The sequence below is a fragment of the Pelophylax lessonae genome (genome assembly GCF_965119305.1).
Source record: "Pelophylax lessonae genome assembly, chromosome: 3".
NCBI lineage: Eukaryota > Metazoa > Chordata > Amphibia > Anura > Ranidae > Pelophylax > Pelophylax lessonae.
This window is the reverse complement of record NC_138770.1, coordinates 495,575,006-495,594,256: the sequence shown is the minus strand read 5'-3', so window position 1 is coordinate 495,594,256 and position 19,251 is coordinate 495,575,006. Positions and strand designations below refer to the sequence as shown.

Sequence of the window (19,251 nt, the reverse complement as noted above, 5' to 3'; positions counted from 1 at the left end):
GCATCGGAGACTCCCTGGTCCGCTCGCTCAACCGGATCCGATTGTCCGGGGAATCGGAATTCTGATTCCATTAGAAAAGAATCTCCTTCAGGAGAATTCGGGTATGAGACTGGGTATACGGTACTGCCTCTAAGAAGGCCACCATCAGTCCCAGCCAATTGACGGACAGCAACATCCGAATCGTTGACTGAACCTTCTGGAGTTTCTCCGCAAGGAGAAACTCTCTTGCCCAGGATGTATCCAACATTTGGCCCAGATAGTTCAGTCTCCTGGTGGGAACCAGGGATGATCTTTGGGAAAGCGAAGAAAACGCTGATGTCCTGCGATGATGGGGATATAAAGATAGGCATCCTAAATGTCTATGGACGCCAGGAAATCCCCCTGATGCAGGGAGGCCACCACTGTTCGGATGGACTCCATCTTTCCCCAAGTCCAGAAATTGGACGCACCTTGCCCTCTTTCCTGGGCATTGTGAACAGGTTCGAATAGAACCCCCTGAAACCGTTCAATGTTAGAAGGGAAGAATTGCACCGGTGGAAGTGATCGAAAACTCGATCCTGTATCCTGACCGTATGACCTTGCGAACCCCTTAGTCCGGGGTTCTGGCAAGCCATGGATCCGGAAACCGGTGAAGCCATCCCCCCACCCCAGCCTAGCCATGCGTTTGGAAATAGCAGGGGTTCGTTTCAAAACGACCCCATTTGGGTAAAGGAAAATCCTTCGCCCTTTTTGGTAGGCTAACAAGTACCAAAAAGGAATCTCAGTCTCAGCTACCTCTGCCGGTGTAACCTCAAGACTAAAGGTTTCCCGGACGGACACAACTAGTGCATCCACCACTCTTGTGCTATGGCGGAGGCAGAAACGTTCTCCTCACTGCTGAGGAGACATTACCTGAGACAACAGCCCCATAAGAGGGACCTGCAGCTGCATTGACCAGCTCCGAAACCATATCTGAAGTATCAGATAAAAAATAGGGGTAGGCGGGGGTCGCTTCTTGACCCCCGTCCCTGAAAGGCCACCTCCACCCGGGATACCAAAGACTCCAAAATTGCCGAAAATGCATTAAAACAAGTGGGGTACTGGAGGGTCCTGCGGCCACCTTGAGGGGATCAGGTGGGGATACATATGCGGCAGGGTCAATGATTATACAAGACATTTGCCAGCGACAAAAAAAAAAAAAAAATGACAAAGTAAAAAACTCTTTTTTTTCTTTTTGTAATCCCCCAGCGCAACAGCGCCCCTCAGTGTTACCTGCCTTTTTGGACCCCACAGAGAGAGAGAGACCCCAAGGCTCATCCCTGATGCACAGAAGTTTTCTATCAGCCTGCTCAGTGCTGTCCTGTTACAGACAGGAAGTCTTTGGTCCTTTTTCCTGGGTAAAGGAAGCGGCTCCGCCCCTTAACACGCCTTCCGGCGCCTCCCCCTGGCTCCACGAGGTGTTTGGTCACCTCAAACATGGCCGCCCCCATGCTGGAGACACGAGGCTACGCCAATATGGCGGCCTCGTGTGATCTGCAAGACAATGGCGGCGGCCTGTTAGGATAGCGGCGGCTAGCAGCGGCCTGCGGGATGCTGTATTCGGCCTAGCGGCCTGCGGGAGTGCATTGGCCCCACAAACTTCACCCTGGATGGTGATAAGCCTGGCCGACGGTCCAGGACCCTGGCGGGCCGCATGCAGTCCGTGGGTCGTCGGGAGATGCCACAAAACAGTGCTGTGCAGCCCGTGGAAGCTGGAGGAATGGCGATCTGGACTGCAGTACTCAGGCATAGGCATCAGCCTGTGTACCTCTGACAGGTAGGATACCTCTTACTTCAATAGTAACGCCCCTTTTAGTGCTGCCACTGACTTCAGTCATCCTTACAGACTTACAATGACTTTAGATCGTCAGCTCCCAAACCAAGCCTCCTGGTTATCTTTCACAAAAATCACACTCAAATTGGGGGATCTGTGACTTATTATAGGATAGAGGGGAGATCCATCCTACCATCCCAGAGAGGGGCCCGCGTCCACCACAAACCCGACAGGGGGAGAGGGGGAACATACTACTCACCATACCGGAAACAGGCAGGCGCCAACTCCTGACAGAACCCCTCTCCACCGGGGTGGGGGGGCTGTCGACCAATATGGATGCCGTGACTCTGTTGGCCATTGGCGTCCAGGCGAGACATTTAACTCGCAGGGTCAGTCCCTGTCCAGTGGGACTATGTCGCGGCCGACCCAGCGCGGAGCTATGGCCTGCACGCGCTCGTAGGCTGAACTGGGGTGACCACTGGATCTCAACATCCAGCCCGTCGCCCAGTTCCAGCTTACTTGCTTGAAGATCTCACAGGAAACTGGAGAAAAGAGCTGTCTAAAAAATCTTTCTAAGAAAAAAATCCTGCCAGGACCGAAGATCCTAGCAAGGCATCTAGGTCCTTACTCCTAACTAGACAAAAAAAAAACTGATTTGCTGTAGCAGGAAGTGAGAGGATATACCCTCTGGGACTGCCCCTAGGGTGTGGCCAGAACGTTTTCTTTCCTGTCTAGTCCTACTCCTGTAGAGGGCAGTATAACCCGAGTTGTTATTAATCAACGAGGACTTCGTCTGTCAATGAGCGACAGAAAAATATATATTTTTTACTTTCTGCTATATAACCTTACCAATAAAAAAAATGTAAAAATATATTTTTTTCATCATTTTAGGACAATATGTATTCTGCTACATATTTTTAGCAAAAAAAATCCCAATAAGTGTATATTGATTGGTTTGCGCAAAAGCTATTGCCTCTACAAACCAGGGGAAAGATTTATGTCATTTTTATTTATTTATCTTTTACTAGTAATGGCACCAATCAGTGATTTTTAGCAGAACTGCGACATTGCGGCAGACAGATCGGACACCTAACTGACATTTTTGACACTTTTGGGGGGACCAGTGACATTGCTACAGTAATCAGTGCTAAATATATGAACTGCTACTGTACTAATGACACTGCCAGGGAAGTGGTTAACACCTGGGGCGAGCAAAGAGTTAAATGTGTCCCTAGGGAGTGCTTTCTAACTGAGATAGGCTTGCTGAATGAACACAGAGACCTGTTTTCCTAAATAGGAGGAACACAGGATCCCTGTGTTCATTACTGACAGAATAGTTCTGTCTCCACGGGGAGCGATCACGGGTGCCCAGCGGCAATCACGGCCACTGGATCCCGCTGATTGGCTCCCTCTGTTGCCAATCGGCGTGCCTGTGCCCTCACTATCGGTCCCGAGAAGCAACGTACAGGTACGACATTTAGCGAGACAAGGCCGAGCTGCCACAGTAAAACTACGCCGGCTGGTCGGCAAGCGGGTAAGACAGGACATGGGGAAGAAGAATGACACGACCTTCCCAAAGAAGGCAATACGAGGGACCCTAGAGAAACAAAAAGTACTAGTACTTACTTAGTCTCCCTGTAGTAAAAGAGAAAGAGGGAGGGGCTAAAGCAGAACTATATCTGCAAAGCACAACTGAGAAGAAGGTTTCATTGTCACAGAAGCCTGTTTAAGGGGTAAACCCCTATTTTTGGCATAGGGAAGAATTTTGCACAGACAAGAGCACCTGAGGAGGGCCCCAAAGGGGTACAGAATGTCACAACAGGCAACAAAGAAGAGCAGATTGTTTTGAAAGAGTGCATAGGGAGTGCAAAGCCAAAGTGTTAGGAAGAGGATGTATTAGGCCTAACCAATATCTGCAGGGCACTGAGGGCTAGTATTCAAAAAGAATGGGCTCAAATCACACTGCACTGAATCACATGTGAATTGAACAGGAACGTGGTGAAGTTCATATTGTGAACCAAGTCTTAAAGGTGGAGGATCTGCCACGAGATGACACCTTGAGGGGGCTAACAGATTGTATTCGTACAGTAGGGATGGTGTATTCAATAGTGAAGTGTGATTGTGGATAGTGGGCTAGGAACCTTTTTCCTTAGGAGCCACCTCAATGTATTCCCCAAAGGAATTTCCAAAAAGGAGCTCTCCTTCAAAGTGTTGGGGGACCCCACTTACCACCTCTGACCAGTCTGAGTATGCCCTATTTATTACCACCCTTTGGACAAGGCCTTTTAGCCAGTTCCGTATCCAAGAGCAAACCTTGCGGTCGATGCCTGCAGACCTTATTTTATAAATGAAACGCTTGTGGGGAACTGTATCAAATGCCTTAGCGAAATCCAGGAACACCACATCCACTGTTTCCATGTCCTATGCACAAAAACATAGGAACTGGGATGCAGAAAATTGGCAGCAAGTGCTCTGGACCGATGAGTCAAAATTTTAAATGTTTGTGTTATTGTTCTTTTTTGTTATGGTAACTTACTGCGACATATGTGAAGGTCCACCAAGGGGCGTGTCCACAAAGATCAAGATTCTTTTTTTCTTCTGGCAGATTTCATTAAGTGCAGCACAGTAGTCTCGTTGATGCTACAAAAATGAAAAATAGAAATAAACTTGCTGCCTCTACTAAAAAAAAAAAAAAATTGGATTTTTGTCTTACCGTAAAATGCTTTTCTTTGATGTTCATTGACGACACCACTCCAGAATCTTCTTGACCTATGGGTTATGCTGCCCTCTACAGGAGTAGGACACTAGGCAGGAAAAATCTTTACCATGCCTATGGGGCAGTCCCAGGGGGTATAATCCCACTTCCTGCTATAGGCATTCAGTTTTGTTGCAAGCAGTGTCAGAAGAAAAAAATAACCCAACTCAATAGAGGGGTGGGTGCTGTGTCCGTCAATGAATATTATAGAATATTATAGAAAATGATTTTATGGTAAGACAAAAATCCAATTCTCTTTCGTTCATTGACGGACACAGCTCCAGAATCTTCTTGACCATTTTTTGGAATTTTGGAATTTTTGTACCTGCACAAAGCGGTTCAAGGCCTTGAGGTCCAGGATTGGACGAACTTTGCCTTCCTTCCTGGAAACGGTAAATAGATTTGAATAAAACCCCTGAAAGCTTTCCGATTCTGGAACTGGTACAATGACCCCTTGTAAGAGCAGGTCTTGCACCGCCCTGAGGAGACTTTGCAGGTGATCTGGGGACAAACGCAGGCTGGAAGGGAAGAACCTTGCCGGAGGCCAAGGCCGAAACTCGATCTTGTAACCAGACGAAATAAGCTCATGTACCCACCTATCTTGAATCAAGGAGGTCCATGGATCCAGAAAGAAGCGAAGACGTCCCCCCACCTCATATACGGGTGAGGGCGCCCCTTCATATAGAAGAGGGCTTATCTGCAGGTCTGGAGGAACCCGCCCTTGGCTTACCAGACCACGGTCTCTTGGAACCTCCTGAGGGGGTTCGAACTGGTTTTGACGATCCCTTGTGCTGAGAAACGAAAAAGCCGATTGTGAGCCGAAAATAAAGGGCCACATTTGTGACGAGACTCCTTGCTCCTGGTAGCCTGCAGGAGAAGAGTACTCTTCCCCCCCCTGTAAGACCCTTATCGATCTCATCCATGGAAGCTCCGAACAGACGATCTCCTACAAAGGGAAGATCAGACAGGACCTTCTTGAAAGCCTGATCTGCAGACCAGTATTTGAGCCATATCATGCGCCGAAGGATCACGGCTGTTACAGATACCCTGCAGACTAAGGTAGCTGCATCCAGAGAGGCATCACAGAAAAACTGCAACCCCTGGACCAACTGGTCGGCCAGCTCCGTGAGGTTAGGGGGGAATCTGTTCCCCATCCAAATCCCGGCGCAAAAGCTTTGCACATTCCGTTTAGGTCTGGGAAACCAAAGTTATGGTAAACACTGGTCTAATGGTAAAAATGTGTTGGACCAGAGATTCAGCTGTCTTGTCAAAAGACAGAGATTCAGCTGTCTTGTTTAATAGCCGGAGAGACCGCCACTGGGAGTAGAGTGGCTTATTTTAACCTGGAAACCTGAGAATCCACCACAGGAGGACCTGTTCGTTTTTTTTAGCAGGGACTCTTCAAAAAGATACCTTATAGCAAAACGCTTAGGCACCCCGACAGAGCATTTATGGAAACCCCACTGACTCGCAACAATTTTGTCAAAATGGGCGGGAAAGGGGAGAATCTTTGCCGCCTTTAAGGATCTACGAGTACCGAAATGCAGGGGGTGCTAGGTGTGTGTAAATGGGGGGTGATCCCCAGGGGGACACCGATAAATGAGGGGGGACGCTATGTGGGAAGGAAGGGAACCCAGGGGGCCGACCTCCCTGGGAGGGACCCATGTCCACCTCAAAAGGCCAACAGTTGAAGGGGGGACACAACTTACCACACCATGGAAACCGGGTGGGCACCACTCCAGACAGACCACCGCACCATCGGAATGGGGGTGCTGCAGGCTAGAGGTACGCTGTGACTCAGATCATGACCTGGTCTATGTGTCCTCGCGAGACGTTTAACTCGCCGGGCAGCCCCCGTCCAGTGGGGCTATGTCATGGCCGACCTAGCGTGGAGCTGAGGTCGGGTGGCACTCACTGGCCGGACTGGGTAGACCATAAGGATCTAGAATATCTAGTTTGTCACCCAGTCCAGCAGTTGATTGTAGTTCTCACAGGAACAGAAATGAACAAAAATGGAAAAAAAAATCAGTTTAAAAAAAGACAAAAAAGCTAGGACCAGAGATCCCAGCAAGGAACCAGGTCCTTACTCCTGACTAGGCCAAAAAACCTGAATGCCTATAGCAGGAAGTGAAGTATACCCCCTGGGACTCGCCTATAGGCATGGTAAAGCTTTTTCCTGCCTAGTGTCCTACTCCTGTAGAGGGCAGCATAATCCAATGGTCAAGAAGATTCCGGAGCATTGTCCATCAATGAACAAAAGAGAAAATAGAATTTTTGACTCACTGTAAAATCCTTTTCTTGGAGTACATTAGTCAACATAGGATGAAGTAATTCAGGTACATTGGTCCATGCTGCTGCCTTGCAGAGGTTGGACACAAGAACACAAAGCTGTAAGGACAACACAATATACCCTCACACTTTTAGCATGCCTCAGCTTGTAGAAAGCAATAGTAGGAGTCAACCTTAAAGTCTAGTCAAATATAAAAATCTCCCCTTTATTTATTTGAGAAATATAATAAACTTTTATATTACCACTTTTTGGATTGCTGAATGCCTGATTGGAAACAACTGTCCAATCCAGATACTGTATTCAGCAATCCTCCTTTCTTCCACCTACAACGTCTGCTGAGTGCAGTCAATTGTTTCTTCACAGGCACCTCCTCATTCTGTTGTCAGTGTTTGTTCTCCCAGACTTGCTCCATCCCATCCCTGTTTGTCACGTCACAGGATTTCTCATAAATGAGGACACACAAGCGTCCTCACTCATGAGAGAGCTCCAACAGGGAAAACGGCTCCACCAATCATCCTAGCCGTTCTTTCGCCTGTGGGAGTGACTGAGAGCAAAGAGTGAAACATGCCCACCAGCTGCTCTCAGGCTCAGAAGGCAGGAGGATTGTGATCATGGGACGGGAAATATATCAGCCAAAATAAAGATAGAAAAACAGCAAAGTTTGTATTTTGGGGAACATCGATCAGTTTATATTACATCAAGAAGGTGCACATTTTCGGTGCAAGGGTTTCCAACCACTTTAAGAACAGAGGGGAGGGACCAGTGTCCCTTAATGTACTCCAAGAGAAAAATTGCACATACATTTAGGTACATTGCAATGATTAAAAACAGAAAACAAAAGGCCAATAGCCCACAAAACCAACAGATTAGCAAGAGTGGCTCTAACAGCCTACAGTGGTGCCTGAAGAATCTTACAACCAAAGCAGCCGAGGCAGAAAAATCCACTTGGTAAAATGTAATGAATGTCTGAACAGAAGACCAGGTGGCAGCCTAGCAAATCTGGGAAACAGATGCCTAACATTGAAAAGCCCAATATGCACCTACAAATCTTGTTGAGTGCATTTGACAAAAGAGTTGCCAAATCCACCCAGCAAAAGTGGAACATGAAGTATGTTTCCCCCAGAGCAGTGATGGCAAACCTTTTTGAGCCTGAGTGCCCAAACTGCAACAGGTGCAAGAGCAGCGTGCCAGAGGTCATGTGACTGCATCCAGAGGAGGGGAAAGGGGAGAAGACAGAACTCCTCTCACCCCACCATATATCTGATCTCCGGGAGGAGATCACACATGGCTTGCTACAGTAATGGCCCCTCTAGGAGTCCCCGCCTTTCCCGGCAGGTGCAGCGCCCGCTCCTCTCTCACCTGTGCACTTCGCAATCACCACCCTCCAGGGGCAGCAGTGACACCCAGCTCAGACTGCTCAGGGGTTGTGAGAAAGAGGGGGGACAGAGAGAGAGGGGTATAAGAGAGAGGGGGGACAGAGAGAGAGAGAGGGGTGTAAGACAGAGAGGGGGGACAGAGAGAGAGGGGTGTAAGAGAGAGAGGGGGAACTGAGAGAGAGGGGTGTAAGAGAGAGAGGGGGAACTGAGATAGGGAGGCGTGTAAGAGAGAAGGGGACTGAGAAATGGGGGGGTTAAGAGAGAAGGGGGCTGAGAGAGATGGGGGCTGAGAGATAGAGGAGAGTGAGATGAGAAAGAAAGACCCTTAGCTCTGTCCCTTTTTGCAGTAGCTGCTCTGCCCCCCCAGTCAGTACCAGCACATCCTTCCTGAGGACCGGTGCCGAGAACTGAACAGCATACTCCAGATGTGGCCGGACCAGAGTCTTGTAGAGTGGGAGAATAATCTTTTTTTTTTTTGGAGTGAATCCCCTTTTTTATACATGCCAGTATTCTGTTGGCTTTGCTTGCAGCGGCTTGCCATTGCATGCCACTGTCAAGCCTGTTGTCCACTAGTACCCCCAGGTCCTTTTTCATCTTAGATTCACCCAGAGGTTCCCCCCCTAGTGAGTAGCTTGCCTTCGTGTTTCTGACGTCCAAGTGCATTACTTTACATTTTTCAACATTAAACCTCATCTGCCATGTAGTTGCCCACCCCATTATTTTGTTCAGGTTCGCTTGTAAGGTTTCCACATCCTGCATAGGAGATATTGGCATGCTTCATTTAGTATCATCCGCAAATACCGAGATTGTACTCGATATCCCCTCCTCTAGATCATTTTTGAATAAAGTCAACAGGATTGGTCCCAGGACAGAACCTTGGGGGACCCCACTTTCCACACCCGCCCAATCCGAGTACTGCCCATTAATCACCACACTCTGGACTCTCCCCTGGAGCCAGTTTTCTACCCAGGTACTCAGCCTATGGTCCATGTCTACGTACCTTAGTTTGTACAGTAAGCCTTTGTGGGGAACGGTGTCAAATGACTTTGCAAAGTCCAGATACACCACATCCACAGCCTTTCCTTTACCTAAGTGGCAGCTCACTTCATCGTAGAAGGTTAATAGATTGGTCTGGCAAGAACGATTTTTCATGAATGTGTACAGTGAAATGCTTTGTGCAAAACATGTGCCAAAAGGAATTTTTAGCAATTGTCCAGTGACAGAATATTTCTCGTGCTCAGTGCTCTCTTCTTAAACAGAAATTGTGCCAATCCGTGCTTCCTCATGCAATCCCTGATGGTTCACACCCACTTGTGAATGCACTTAGCAGACTGTAAGGACCCCTTAGCAGTACTGCATGTGGGTCAATCAAGCTTAGGTCTGATAAGGATAAAGCACTTTTTCTCCTTGGTGGTCCCAAAAGAAAAAGTGCTTTATCCTTACCAGGCCTAAGCTTGATTGACCCACATGCAATACTGCTAAGGGGTCCATACAGTCTGGTAAGTGCATTCACAAGTGGGTGTGAACCATCATGGATTGCATGAGGAAGCACGGATTGGCACAATTTCTGTTTAAGAAGAGAGCACGGAGCACGATTAATATTCTTTCACTGGACACTTGCTGATTTGGACTTTCAATCAATTGGATTATTTTAACAATTTTCTTTGCAAAAAATTCCTTTTGGCGCATGCTTGAAAAAGATGTTTGGTTTTGTATTTCAGTATTTTTCTGGGAATATTTCTGCAATATTTAATTTAGTTCACTTACAGGATTTATACACATTTAGAGAGAGTTTTGTTTCACTGTTTTGCGCTGTGTTATTTGTTGTTTTTTATAGTGATCACAAGGTGATGAACAGCTGCAAATAAGTTATTTATTTATATTCCCATAGCGCAAGGAAGACGTTTTTTGTTATATTAAGAGAAACTTGAATGGCCCACAACTGTTTGCGTAGCTTTTCAAATATTGTGATTTAGCGAAAATTTGGGAAATTGTTGCACATTAGAAAAACATCCAAACTCCAATGAAGAGAACAATGGGTAATTTAGATGTGATATAGACGCGCAACCCCTCAGGTACAAAACATCTGCCAGCAGGTCTCTCTGTGGGAGCATCAGGTTGGGCAGTCAAGATCTGTTCCCCAAGAGGAGAGGTTAAGTTGGTGCGGATGGCAGCCAGGATATGATCCGAAGGTATGACTGGTTTCGGCACGGAGTCTTCCCTGGACAACTCAGAATACTGGCGAGACAAGGCATCAACTTTAACATTCTTGAAGCCGGGAAAAGAGGAGACCACACAGTTAAAACGAGACAAGAATAAGGGCCATCTTGGCCTCCGAGAGATACATCAGATTCTTATGTTCGGTGAGAATGAGAACTGGAACCACAGAACCTTCAAGAAAAAGTCTCCCCTCCTTGAGAGTCAGGATAATGGCCAAGAGCTCTCTGTCTCCAATCGTGTAATTTCATTCAGCTGGAGACAGCTTCTTGGAGTAGAACCCACAAGGAAGTAAGGGTCCATCAGGTGTCCGACGCTGAGACAGGAGGGCGCCTACTCCCATCTCAAATGCATCCACCTCTTGGACAAAGGGAAAACCAGGATTGGGATGGGACAAAATGGGAGCCGAAGCGAAAGCAGACTAGAGGGCCTCGAAAGCTTGGATGGCAGCAGGCGTCCAATTGTGGGGATCGCTGCCCTTCTTGGTCAGATCTGAGATGGGTTTGCCAACTACTATTGGTAATCTATGAGGAATTTTTCCTCTTTGGCTAAACCTAAGGAACCCTTGAATGGATCGGAGACCACTAGGGTGAGGCCACTGTAGAACAGCCGAAACCTTCAGAGGAACCATGGAGAACCCTTCAGAAGAAATGAGGAAGCCCAAGAAGGCAACCTGAGACAGGTGGAATTCACATTTCTCAAGCTTACAGAAAAGCCCATTCTCATGTAACCGTTGCAGCACCCATCTGACAACCTGACATCCAGGTAGTGTGATTCAATGGAGTCCGAGTAAATCCAGATGTCGTCCAAATAGACTACCATGCATTGCTGCAAAATTTCATGAAAGACATCATTGATGAACTCCTGGAAGACAGTGGGCATATTGCACAAGCCAAAGGGCATCACTAGATGTTCGTAATGAGGGTTCTGGTATTAAACGCGGTCTTCCACTCGTCGCCCTCCTTGATCCTTACAAGGTTATACGCAGCCCTTAGGTCAAGCTTGGTAAAGACCATTGAGGCGGTTGAACAATTCAGTAATCAACGGAATCGGGTATGCATTCTTGACCGTGATGCGATTGAGGACCCTATAATCAATGCAAGGTCTCAACTCACCCCCTTCTTCTTTGCGAAGAAAAAAACGGCACCCGCTAGAGAAGTGGACTTGCGAATTTGCCCCCGGGCAAGCCCATCCGCCATGTACTCCTCCATGGCCTTATTCCCTGCAACCGAGAGAGGATAAACCCTGGCACGAGGGGAAATGGCACCAGGTTGAACGCTGAATCCGAGGAGGTACAAAGTACCTTAAGAGGCCCATGGATACAAACAGAGCCCCACTGTGGAGACCAAGAGAGGATCTCGATTGACTGCCAATCAAGGGTCAGATTGTGTTTCTGAAGCCAAGGGTACCCCAAGATAACAGAGTAGTTTGGGGACGATATAACCTGGAAACAGGTTGACTACCTGTGAACAGCCCCTTTCGCCATGTCAACCGGAACAGTCTCGTGGGTAACCTGTACCAGTTGCAGGGGTCTGCCATCAATCGCCTCGATGACTAGTGGAGAAACACAGTACTGCAAGGGTATGGATTTCGCAACAGCAAACGTACTGTCAATAAAGTAGCAGACAATACCAGAGTCTACCAATGCCTGAGTAACCAACGAACCTGCTGCCCAGGAGAGGACAACTGTGATTAACGGTTTATCTTTACGGGAAACCGGGGACAAGGAAATTCCACCTAAGATCTGCCCCTGACAGGACCTTAGGTGCGAGCATTTCCCGAACGGTTAGGACAAGATTTCAGGAAATGCCCACCAAGGCCGCAATCCAAAAAATATGGAAAGGCAAGTGAACCCCAGCTACATTGGTTCACAGCCAGACGCACCATCCCCAGGAGGCGTGGGAGGTGAGGGAGAAATGGATGGGAAGAAAACATAGGAGCCAATCTGGTAGGAGGCCTCCGCAGGCGCTCCTTAAATGATGGTCTCTCCATGAGCCTGGTATCAATCAAAATCAGGAAAGAAATGAGAGCCTCAAGCTCGTTAGGGAGATCTTTGGCCGCAATCTCGTCCTTCAATGCATTGGAGAGACCATGAGAGAAGACAGCCAGCAGAGCCTCATTATTCCATCCCACCTCTGCTGCCAGGGCACGAATTTCGATGAAATACTCAGCAACGGTTCGTATGCCCTGTTGAATGGACAGGAGCAGTGTAGCAGCAGAAGCAGAGCGACCAGGCACATTGAATACCCTATGGAAGAAGGCAACAAAACTCGGGTAATCGAGTATTTCAGGATTTTTGTTCTCCCATAAGGGATTCGCCCAGGCCAAGGCCTTGTCTGAGAGCAACGAGATTAGGAAGCCCACCTTGGACCTGTCAAAGGAACCATCTCAAAATAAATGCCCACTTGGTTTAGGAAGCCACGACACTGACTCGGTTCACTCCTGCGGGAGGGGGGCTGAACCAGTCATCCCTCTGGTAACAGCGATTCCAGCTGCAGGAGCAGCAACAGGAGAAGCAGCAAGAGTAACCACCGGCCTAGGAGCAAGGTGTGCTGTGCGTTCAAGCAACGTCTGCAACACCTGAGCGAAGCGACCCAAAAGGTGATCTTGTTGATTGAGCCTGGAAACCAGTATGGGGAGCGTAGGAGCATCTGCATCGTCAGGATTCATGGCCCTTGTGTACTGTCAGGGTGCCAGCAAACCAGACCACAGGAAGATGCAAGTAAAATAAAGCAGTTTATTAGAGCAACTACAATAAACGCACAGCAAGAGTGAGGAACGAAATCAGAAACAGCCGGAGTCAAGTCCAGAGCGAGTAGTCATCCAAGCCGGGTATGAGTCTAGAAGTGGGTTAGTCATCCAAGCTGGGGTCGAGTCAAGAGGCGGGTAGTCTGCCAATGCCAGATCGTCTGCTGATGCTGGGTCATCTGCCGATGCGGAATCGAGAGACAGGAAACTCGTCAGCCAAGCCAGGTCATGCACGGAGGAATACAGAGAACAGAAGACTGCTAGCATTGATGCACCCTGGAGCACAAACACAAGGGCAAAGGAATGCAAGCCAACAGGTAATACACAGTGCCTTGCGAAAGTATTCAGCCCCCTTGAACTTTGCGACCTTTTGCCACATTTCAGGCTTCAAACATAAAGATATAAAACTAATTGTTTGTGAAGAATCAACAACAAGTGGGACACAATCATGAAGTGGAACGAACTTTATTGAATATTTCAAACTATGTTAACAAATAAAAAACTGAAAAATTGGGAGTGCAAAATTATTCAGCCCCTTTACTTTCAGTGCAGCAAACTCTCTCCAGAAGTTCAGTGAGGATCTCTGAATGATCCAATGTTGATCTAAATGACTAATGATGATAAATAGAATCCACCTGTGTGTAATCAACTCTCTGTATAAATGCACCTGCACTGTGATAGTCTCAGAGGTCCTTTTAAAGCGCAGAGAGCATCATGAAGAACAAGGCAGGTCCGAGATATTGTTGTGGAGAAGTTTAAAGCCAGATTTGGATACAAAAAGATTTCCCAAGCTTTAAACATCCCAAGGAGCACTGTGCAAGCGATAATATTGAAACGGAAGGAGTATCAGACCACTGCAAATCTAAACTTTCAGCTCATACAAGGAGAAGACTGATCAGAGATGCAGCCAAGAGGCCCATGATCACTCTGTATGAACTACAGAGATCTACAGCTGAGGTGGGAGACTCTGTCCATAGGACAACAATCAGTCGTATACTGCACAAATCTGGCCTTTATGGAAGAGTGGCAAGAAGAAAGCCATTTCTTAAAGATATCCATAAAAAGTGTCGTTTAAAGTTTGCCACAAGCCACCTGGGAGACACACCAAACATGTGGAAGAAGGTGCTCTGGTCGGATGAAACCAAAATCGAACTTTTTGGCAACAATGCAAAACGTTATGTTTGGCGTAAAAGCAACACAGCTCATCACCCTGAACACACCATCCCCACTGTCAAACATGGTGGTGGCAGCATCATGGTTTGGGCCTGCTTTTCTTCAGCAGGGAAGATGGTTAAAATTGATGGGAAGATGGATAGAGCCAAATACAGGACCATTCTGGAAGAAAACCTGATTGAGTCTGCAAAAGACCTGAGACTGGGACGAAGATTTGTCTTCCAACAAGACAATGATCCAAAACATAAAGCAAAATCTACAATGGAATGGTTCACAAATAAACATATCCAGGTGTTAGAATGGCCAAGTCAAAGTCCAGACCTGAATCCAATCAAGAATCCGTGGAAAGAACTGAAAGCTGCTGTTCACAAACGCTCTCCATCCAACCTCACTGAGCTCGAGCTGTTTCGCAAGGAGGAATGGGCAAAAATTTCAGTCTCCCAATGTGCAAAACTGATAGAGACATACCCCAAGTATTACAAATACAAATACACATTACAGCTGTAATCGCAGCAAAAGGTGGCGCTACAAAGTATTAACTTAAGGGGGCTGAAGAATTTTGCACGCCCAATTTTTCAGTTTTTTATTTGTTAAAAAAGTTTGAAATATCCAATAAATTTCGTTCCAATTCATGATTGTGTCCCACTTGTTGATTCTTCACAAAAAATTACAGTTTTATATCTTAATGTTTGAAGCCTGAAATGTGGCAAAATGTCGCAAAGTTCAAGGGTGCCGAATACTTTCGCAAGGCACTGTATATAGTCAGGTGTGTAGCTTCATAACTGAACAACGCCCAAGCAGCAGGCAACTGATGATAACACGGTTCATACATATTTTCACCAATGAAATTCCATGACTTTTCCACGACTTCACGTAAATATTCATGACCTAATGTTTCATGAAATGTCTATGTATACGTGTTAAATAAGAAGAAAATCTATGTCACACCCAGCATATTTTTACTAATCTAAATGACAAGCTTTGTAGTGTACAGTGGAATATGAAATATTTATTTAAAGAACGCTTGCACAGTAACGTTTCATAACATAAACCCTGAGAACCGCTTAGAAATGGATTAACGTAATCCACAGGAGATATAACATAAATCAAGGGGAAGCAACTAAAAAATAAATAAAAAAAAGTGTCCAGCAACACTGTTCTGAACTTAAAGTGCCATAAATTGACCCAATAACAGTCTTTAACAAGTTAACTTAAACATTGCCAAAAAACAATCAACACCATTTAATTTTTCATTTCTGAAAGCTTCTCATCAATCTGTTTTTCAATTTTCAGCAGAGAATTTTTCTTTTCTTTTGCAGTACGGCGGAAACTGTTGGATTTGCTGATAAAGGTCAGATTGCCTGAAGATTCAGCCTTTTCAGCATATTCATCCGCTGATTTCTCGAGAGCACAAATGTCCGCCTCCATCCTAGCCCTCTTTTTTTTCAAATCTTCCAGCTCATCTGTGAAAGCCTTCCTCTTTAAGTCAACAGCTTGTTGTTCTTTCTTTCTTTTTTCTTCATCCGGGTACCCATGGTACTTCTGCCTGGCTCCTGCAGCTGAAAGGAGCAGCTCCTTTGTGATTTCTACCTTGGTTATGCCCCCTACAGATCTGACATGGTCAACAATGAGCCTCTGAGCCACCAGAGATCTTTCCCTCTGATTCTCAACTATTAATTCTTTGTTGATTGAAAAACATCTTTCGACGCTTGCCTGACCATGTGATAACACAAGAAGAAGCTTCACCACATTCCACACGCTGGAAAGTGATGGTTTTGTTTCCATTGTCTCATACAGCAGGGTGTCCACTCGAGCAGTTTTGGGGTCAAATTCCCTGAACTTTACCTGAAGAGCAGTCAAATCACAAAACTCTCTAAACTCCCTAAGGATATCGTCGCACACTGCCTCATTTACATGTTTAGCCTCAACAAGTATGTGCAACATCCTTCTCATTTGCGTTACGCAGAGTTCCTTACTACTTCCAGCCATGCGTCTTGGGTCAAGGCACTGCATGCTTCTCACTAACATGTGATGCACTGGAGCCTTTTTCAGCAACTTGTCCAGGAGTGTGATCAAAAATTTCTTGCAGTCCATCTTAATCTCTAGGTTTTGCCTATCTGAAATTTTTTTGGAAGACTTGAGTTGGGTCAGGGTGGTTTCTGCTGCAAACCCAATGTCAATCTTTGAACTGTCCTTGTGCAGACTGCTGTCTTGATAAGGGACATGGAGGAGCTTTAGAGTGGATGTGGCCTCTTCCAGATGCTTTTCCTTTAGAAATCGTCCCATGATGACTATGAAAAAGTAAAATTAAGTGTTTTTTGCTAATTTACAAGCCAAATTGTAATGCACTGCAGTGTATATCATTATATTAATAAACATTAGCAAAAACAGAATTTATGTTTATCCTTACCTTTAATCAGTTTGTACATATCACCAGAGAGAAACGGCAGCATTGGTTGGTCAGACTGATACATGGTGAGGAATGGGTCGACATCTCTTGCAATGCTGTTGAATATTCCCACTTTCACTGGGAAGAGAGGATCAGCACAGCTCATCTTCACCTCTTCAAATGACTTTATTTTTGGATTGGGTAGTGTCCCTCTCTCTTCCATCTCGATGTATTGTTTGACGTGTGGCCAGAGTTGCAATCCTCTTTCTGAAACATTGACATTCTCAATCCACCGGTGCTTACAAAATTTAAGCATGGGAGTTTTACAACCAGTTGCTGTCTTAAAATCCTTGTGACGTGCAGGGCAATCATGGAACAGCCAGTACAAGCTAGAGAGTCCGTGTTCAACTTCCCATCCGGTGGCTTTACAGCCATCTCTGAACGCATTGTGCAGTATTTGCAACCCGCACGAATCAATGTTAATTAGGGACTTTCCAGCATCTTCCTGCACTTGCTTCTGGAGTATTTCGAATACTTTCCAGTTGACGTGCGGTCTGACCATTGAGATCTGGACAAGATTCTTGATTCCGATCTCTGAGAGCAAGTTATTCATTTTTTCAGCAATGTCTTGAGCTGATGAATGGCCCATGAACTCTGAGCCGATGCATTTAGTTTTCACCTCGGAACCGTTCCACAGCCTGACATGCATGTCTAACTGTTTAGACTGTAAATAGTGATTGAGACTTTCATCAAAGAGCATAACATAGACGCTTTGCTTCGATACATTTGTCAAAGTCAGTTTCTTAAAAAAAGGAGCCAGTCCAAAAGTGCATAAATATGAGCACTTATGTTTGCCGCATGCAAAGCTGGCCGCTTTCTTGCTGTCTGGGAATATAGTCTGGAAAAGCTGGCCTGTGTCTTCACAAGACTTGTATGAATAGTGTGAATTAGCCACCTTTAGAGCCCACAGTACCTCTGCAGTTAGAGTTTTGTTTCTGGATACAGCGTGACTCAAAATGGTCCCTTGTTTTACAGTAGATGAGATGGAAGCACTGCTGCCGCAGCTGTGAGCCGGTGTCACGTCAGGCACATGGGTGAAAAAGCCAGCGATCGGATTGGAAGCTGTCGAGCACGCAGCTGCAGACTGGTGCTTTGCACCTTTAGCGTGGCTAGACAGCGCTGCCTCTCCCATGTTCGAAATGTCAAACGTTTTACGACACACTGTACATTTAGCACGTCCCGGGTCCTGATCTTTCTCCAGCCACCTCTCATACTTTTCGTCATGAAGCCAAACATTTTTAAAGCTGCATTTCCCTGGCATTGCTGTAACACTGAACGGACTGGTATGGATGACACAAAATGCAGCACTTAATCTTTTTAGGCCCAAGCCACAGTCATGAGGTGCAGGCGGACTGGTATGGATGGCACAGACAGTCAGATGCACAAAATGCAGCACATAAATCTTTTAGGCCCAAGCCACAGTCATGAGGTGCAGGCGGACTGGTATGGATGGCACAGACAGTCAGATGCACAAAATGCAGCACAGTAATCTTTTAGGCCCAAGCCACAGCCATGAGGTGCAGGCAGACTGGTATGGATGGCACAGATCTGATGGTGCACAAATGCGGCACTTACTCTTGGAGAAAGAACAGTAATGGTTGCTCCTGCTTGCCGAAATAAAGCAGTTCAGGCAGTCATGAAGGTGCAGCTGGACACTGTGATATGGATGGCACAAAATGCGGCGCTTACAACTCTTAGGCCGAACCTAACAGTCCCACAAACAGGCAGAAAAGAGTTCACAGAAAGGCGACTCAGGATTGGATGCTTAATAATTTATTGACATTTATTTTTTTACATTCCGCGTATAGGACTGGTACAGGTAGGTGTCCTTCCGGGTCCGCAGTTTGCCCTACTGTCAGTCACTGGCCAGCAGCAGCCGAGGAGATGATTGTGAACCAATCACTGGCAGCGGGGAGGGCCGGCCGCGGTTTGTCTGGATGTGACTGGCCAGCAGCAGCAAACCAATCACAGGCAGCGGAAGCGTCACTGGAGGGCGGGCCGGCCGCATGAATGTGATGACGCGGGGGTGCGGTAACCGAAACGGTTACCGCCCCCTTCTGCGTCATCATCACGTTCATGCGGCCGGCCCGCCCTCCAGTGACGCTTCCGCTGCCTGTGATTGGTTTGCTGCTGCTGGCCAGTCACATCCAGGCAAACCGCGGCCGGCCCTCCCCGCTGCCAGTGATTGGTTCACGAACATCTACTCGGCTGCTGCTGGCCAGTGACAGCGCACGGGCATACCGCGGACCCGGAAGGCAAATAGTATGTGGCACTGGCAATTTATTAAACATTACTGAATAAAATAATAAATTAAACTTTAAGCATCTGCTCCCCGCTGCTCCCCAGTATATATTTCTATTACTTTTCCAAAACCTTAGTGGAATCCTAAGTTTCCATGACCTTTCCAGGCCTGGAAAGTGTCATCTCCAAATTCCAAAACTTTCCAGGTTT

General features: G+C 46.6%; 1 protein-coding gene across 1 annotated transcript in view; it reads right to left on the bottom strand.

The window, feature by feature from the left end:
- LOC309551208 (interferon-induced, double-stranded RNA-activated protein kinase-like) overlaps positions 1 to 19,251 on the bottom strand; it is a 311,038-nt gene that overhangs the window by 177,993 nt on the left and 113,794 nt on the right. The window contains exon 11 of the mRNA XM_082251706.1: positions 4,329 to 4,432. Coding sequence (XP_082107832.1) covers positions 4,329 to 4,432 — 104 coding nt within the window. The remainder of the gene's footprint in view (positions 1 to 4,328; positions 4,433 to 19,251) is intronic.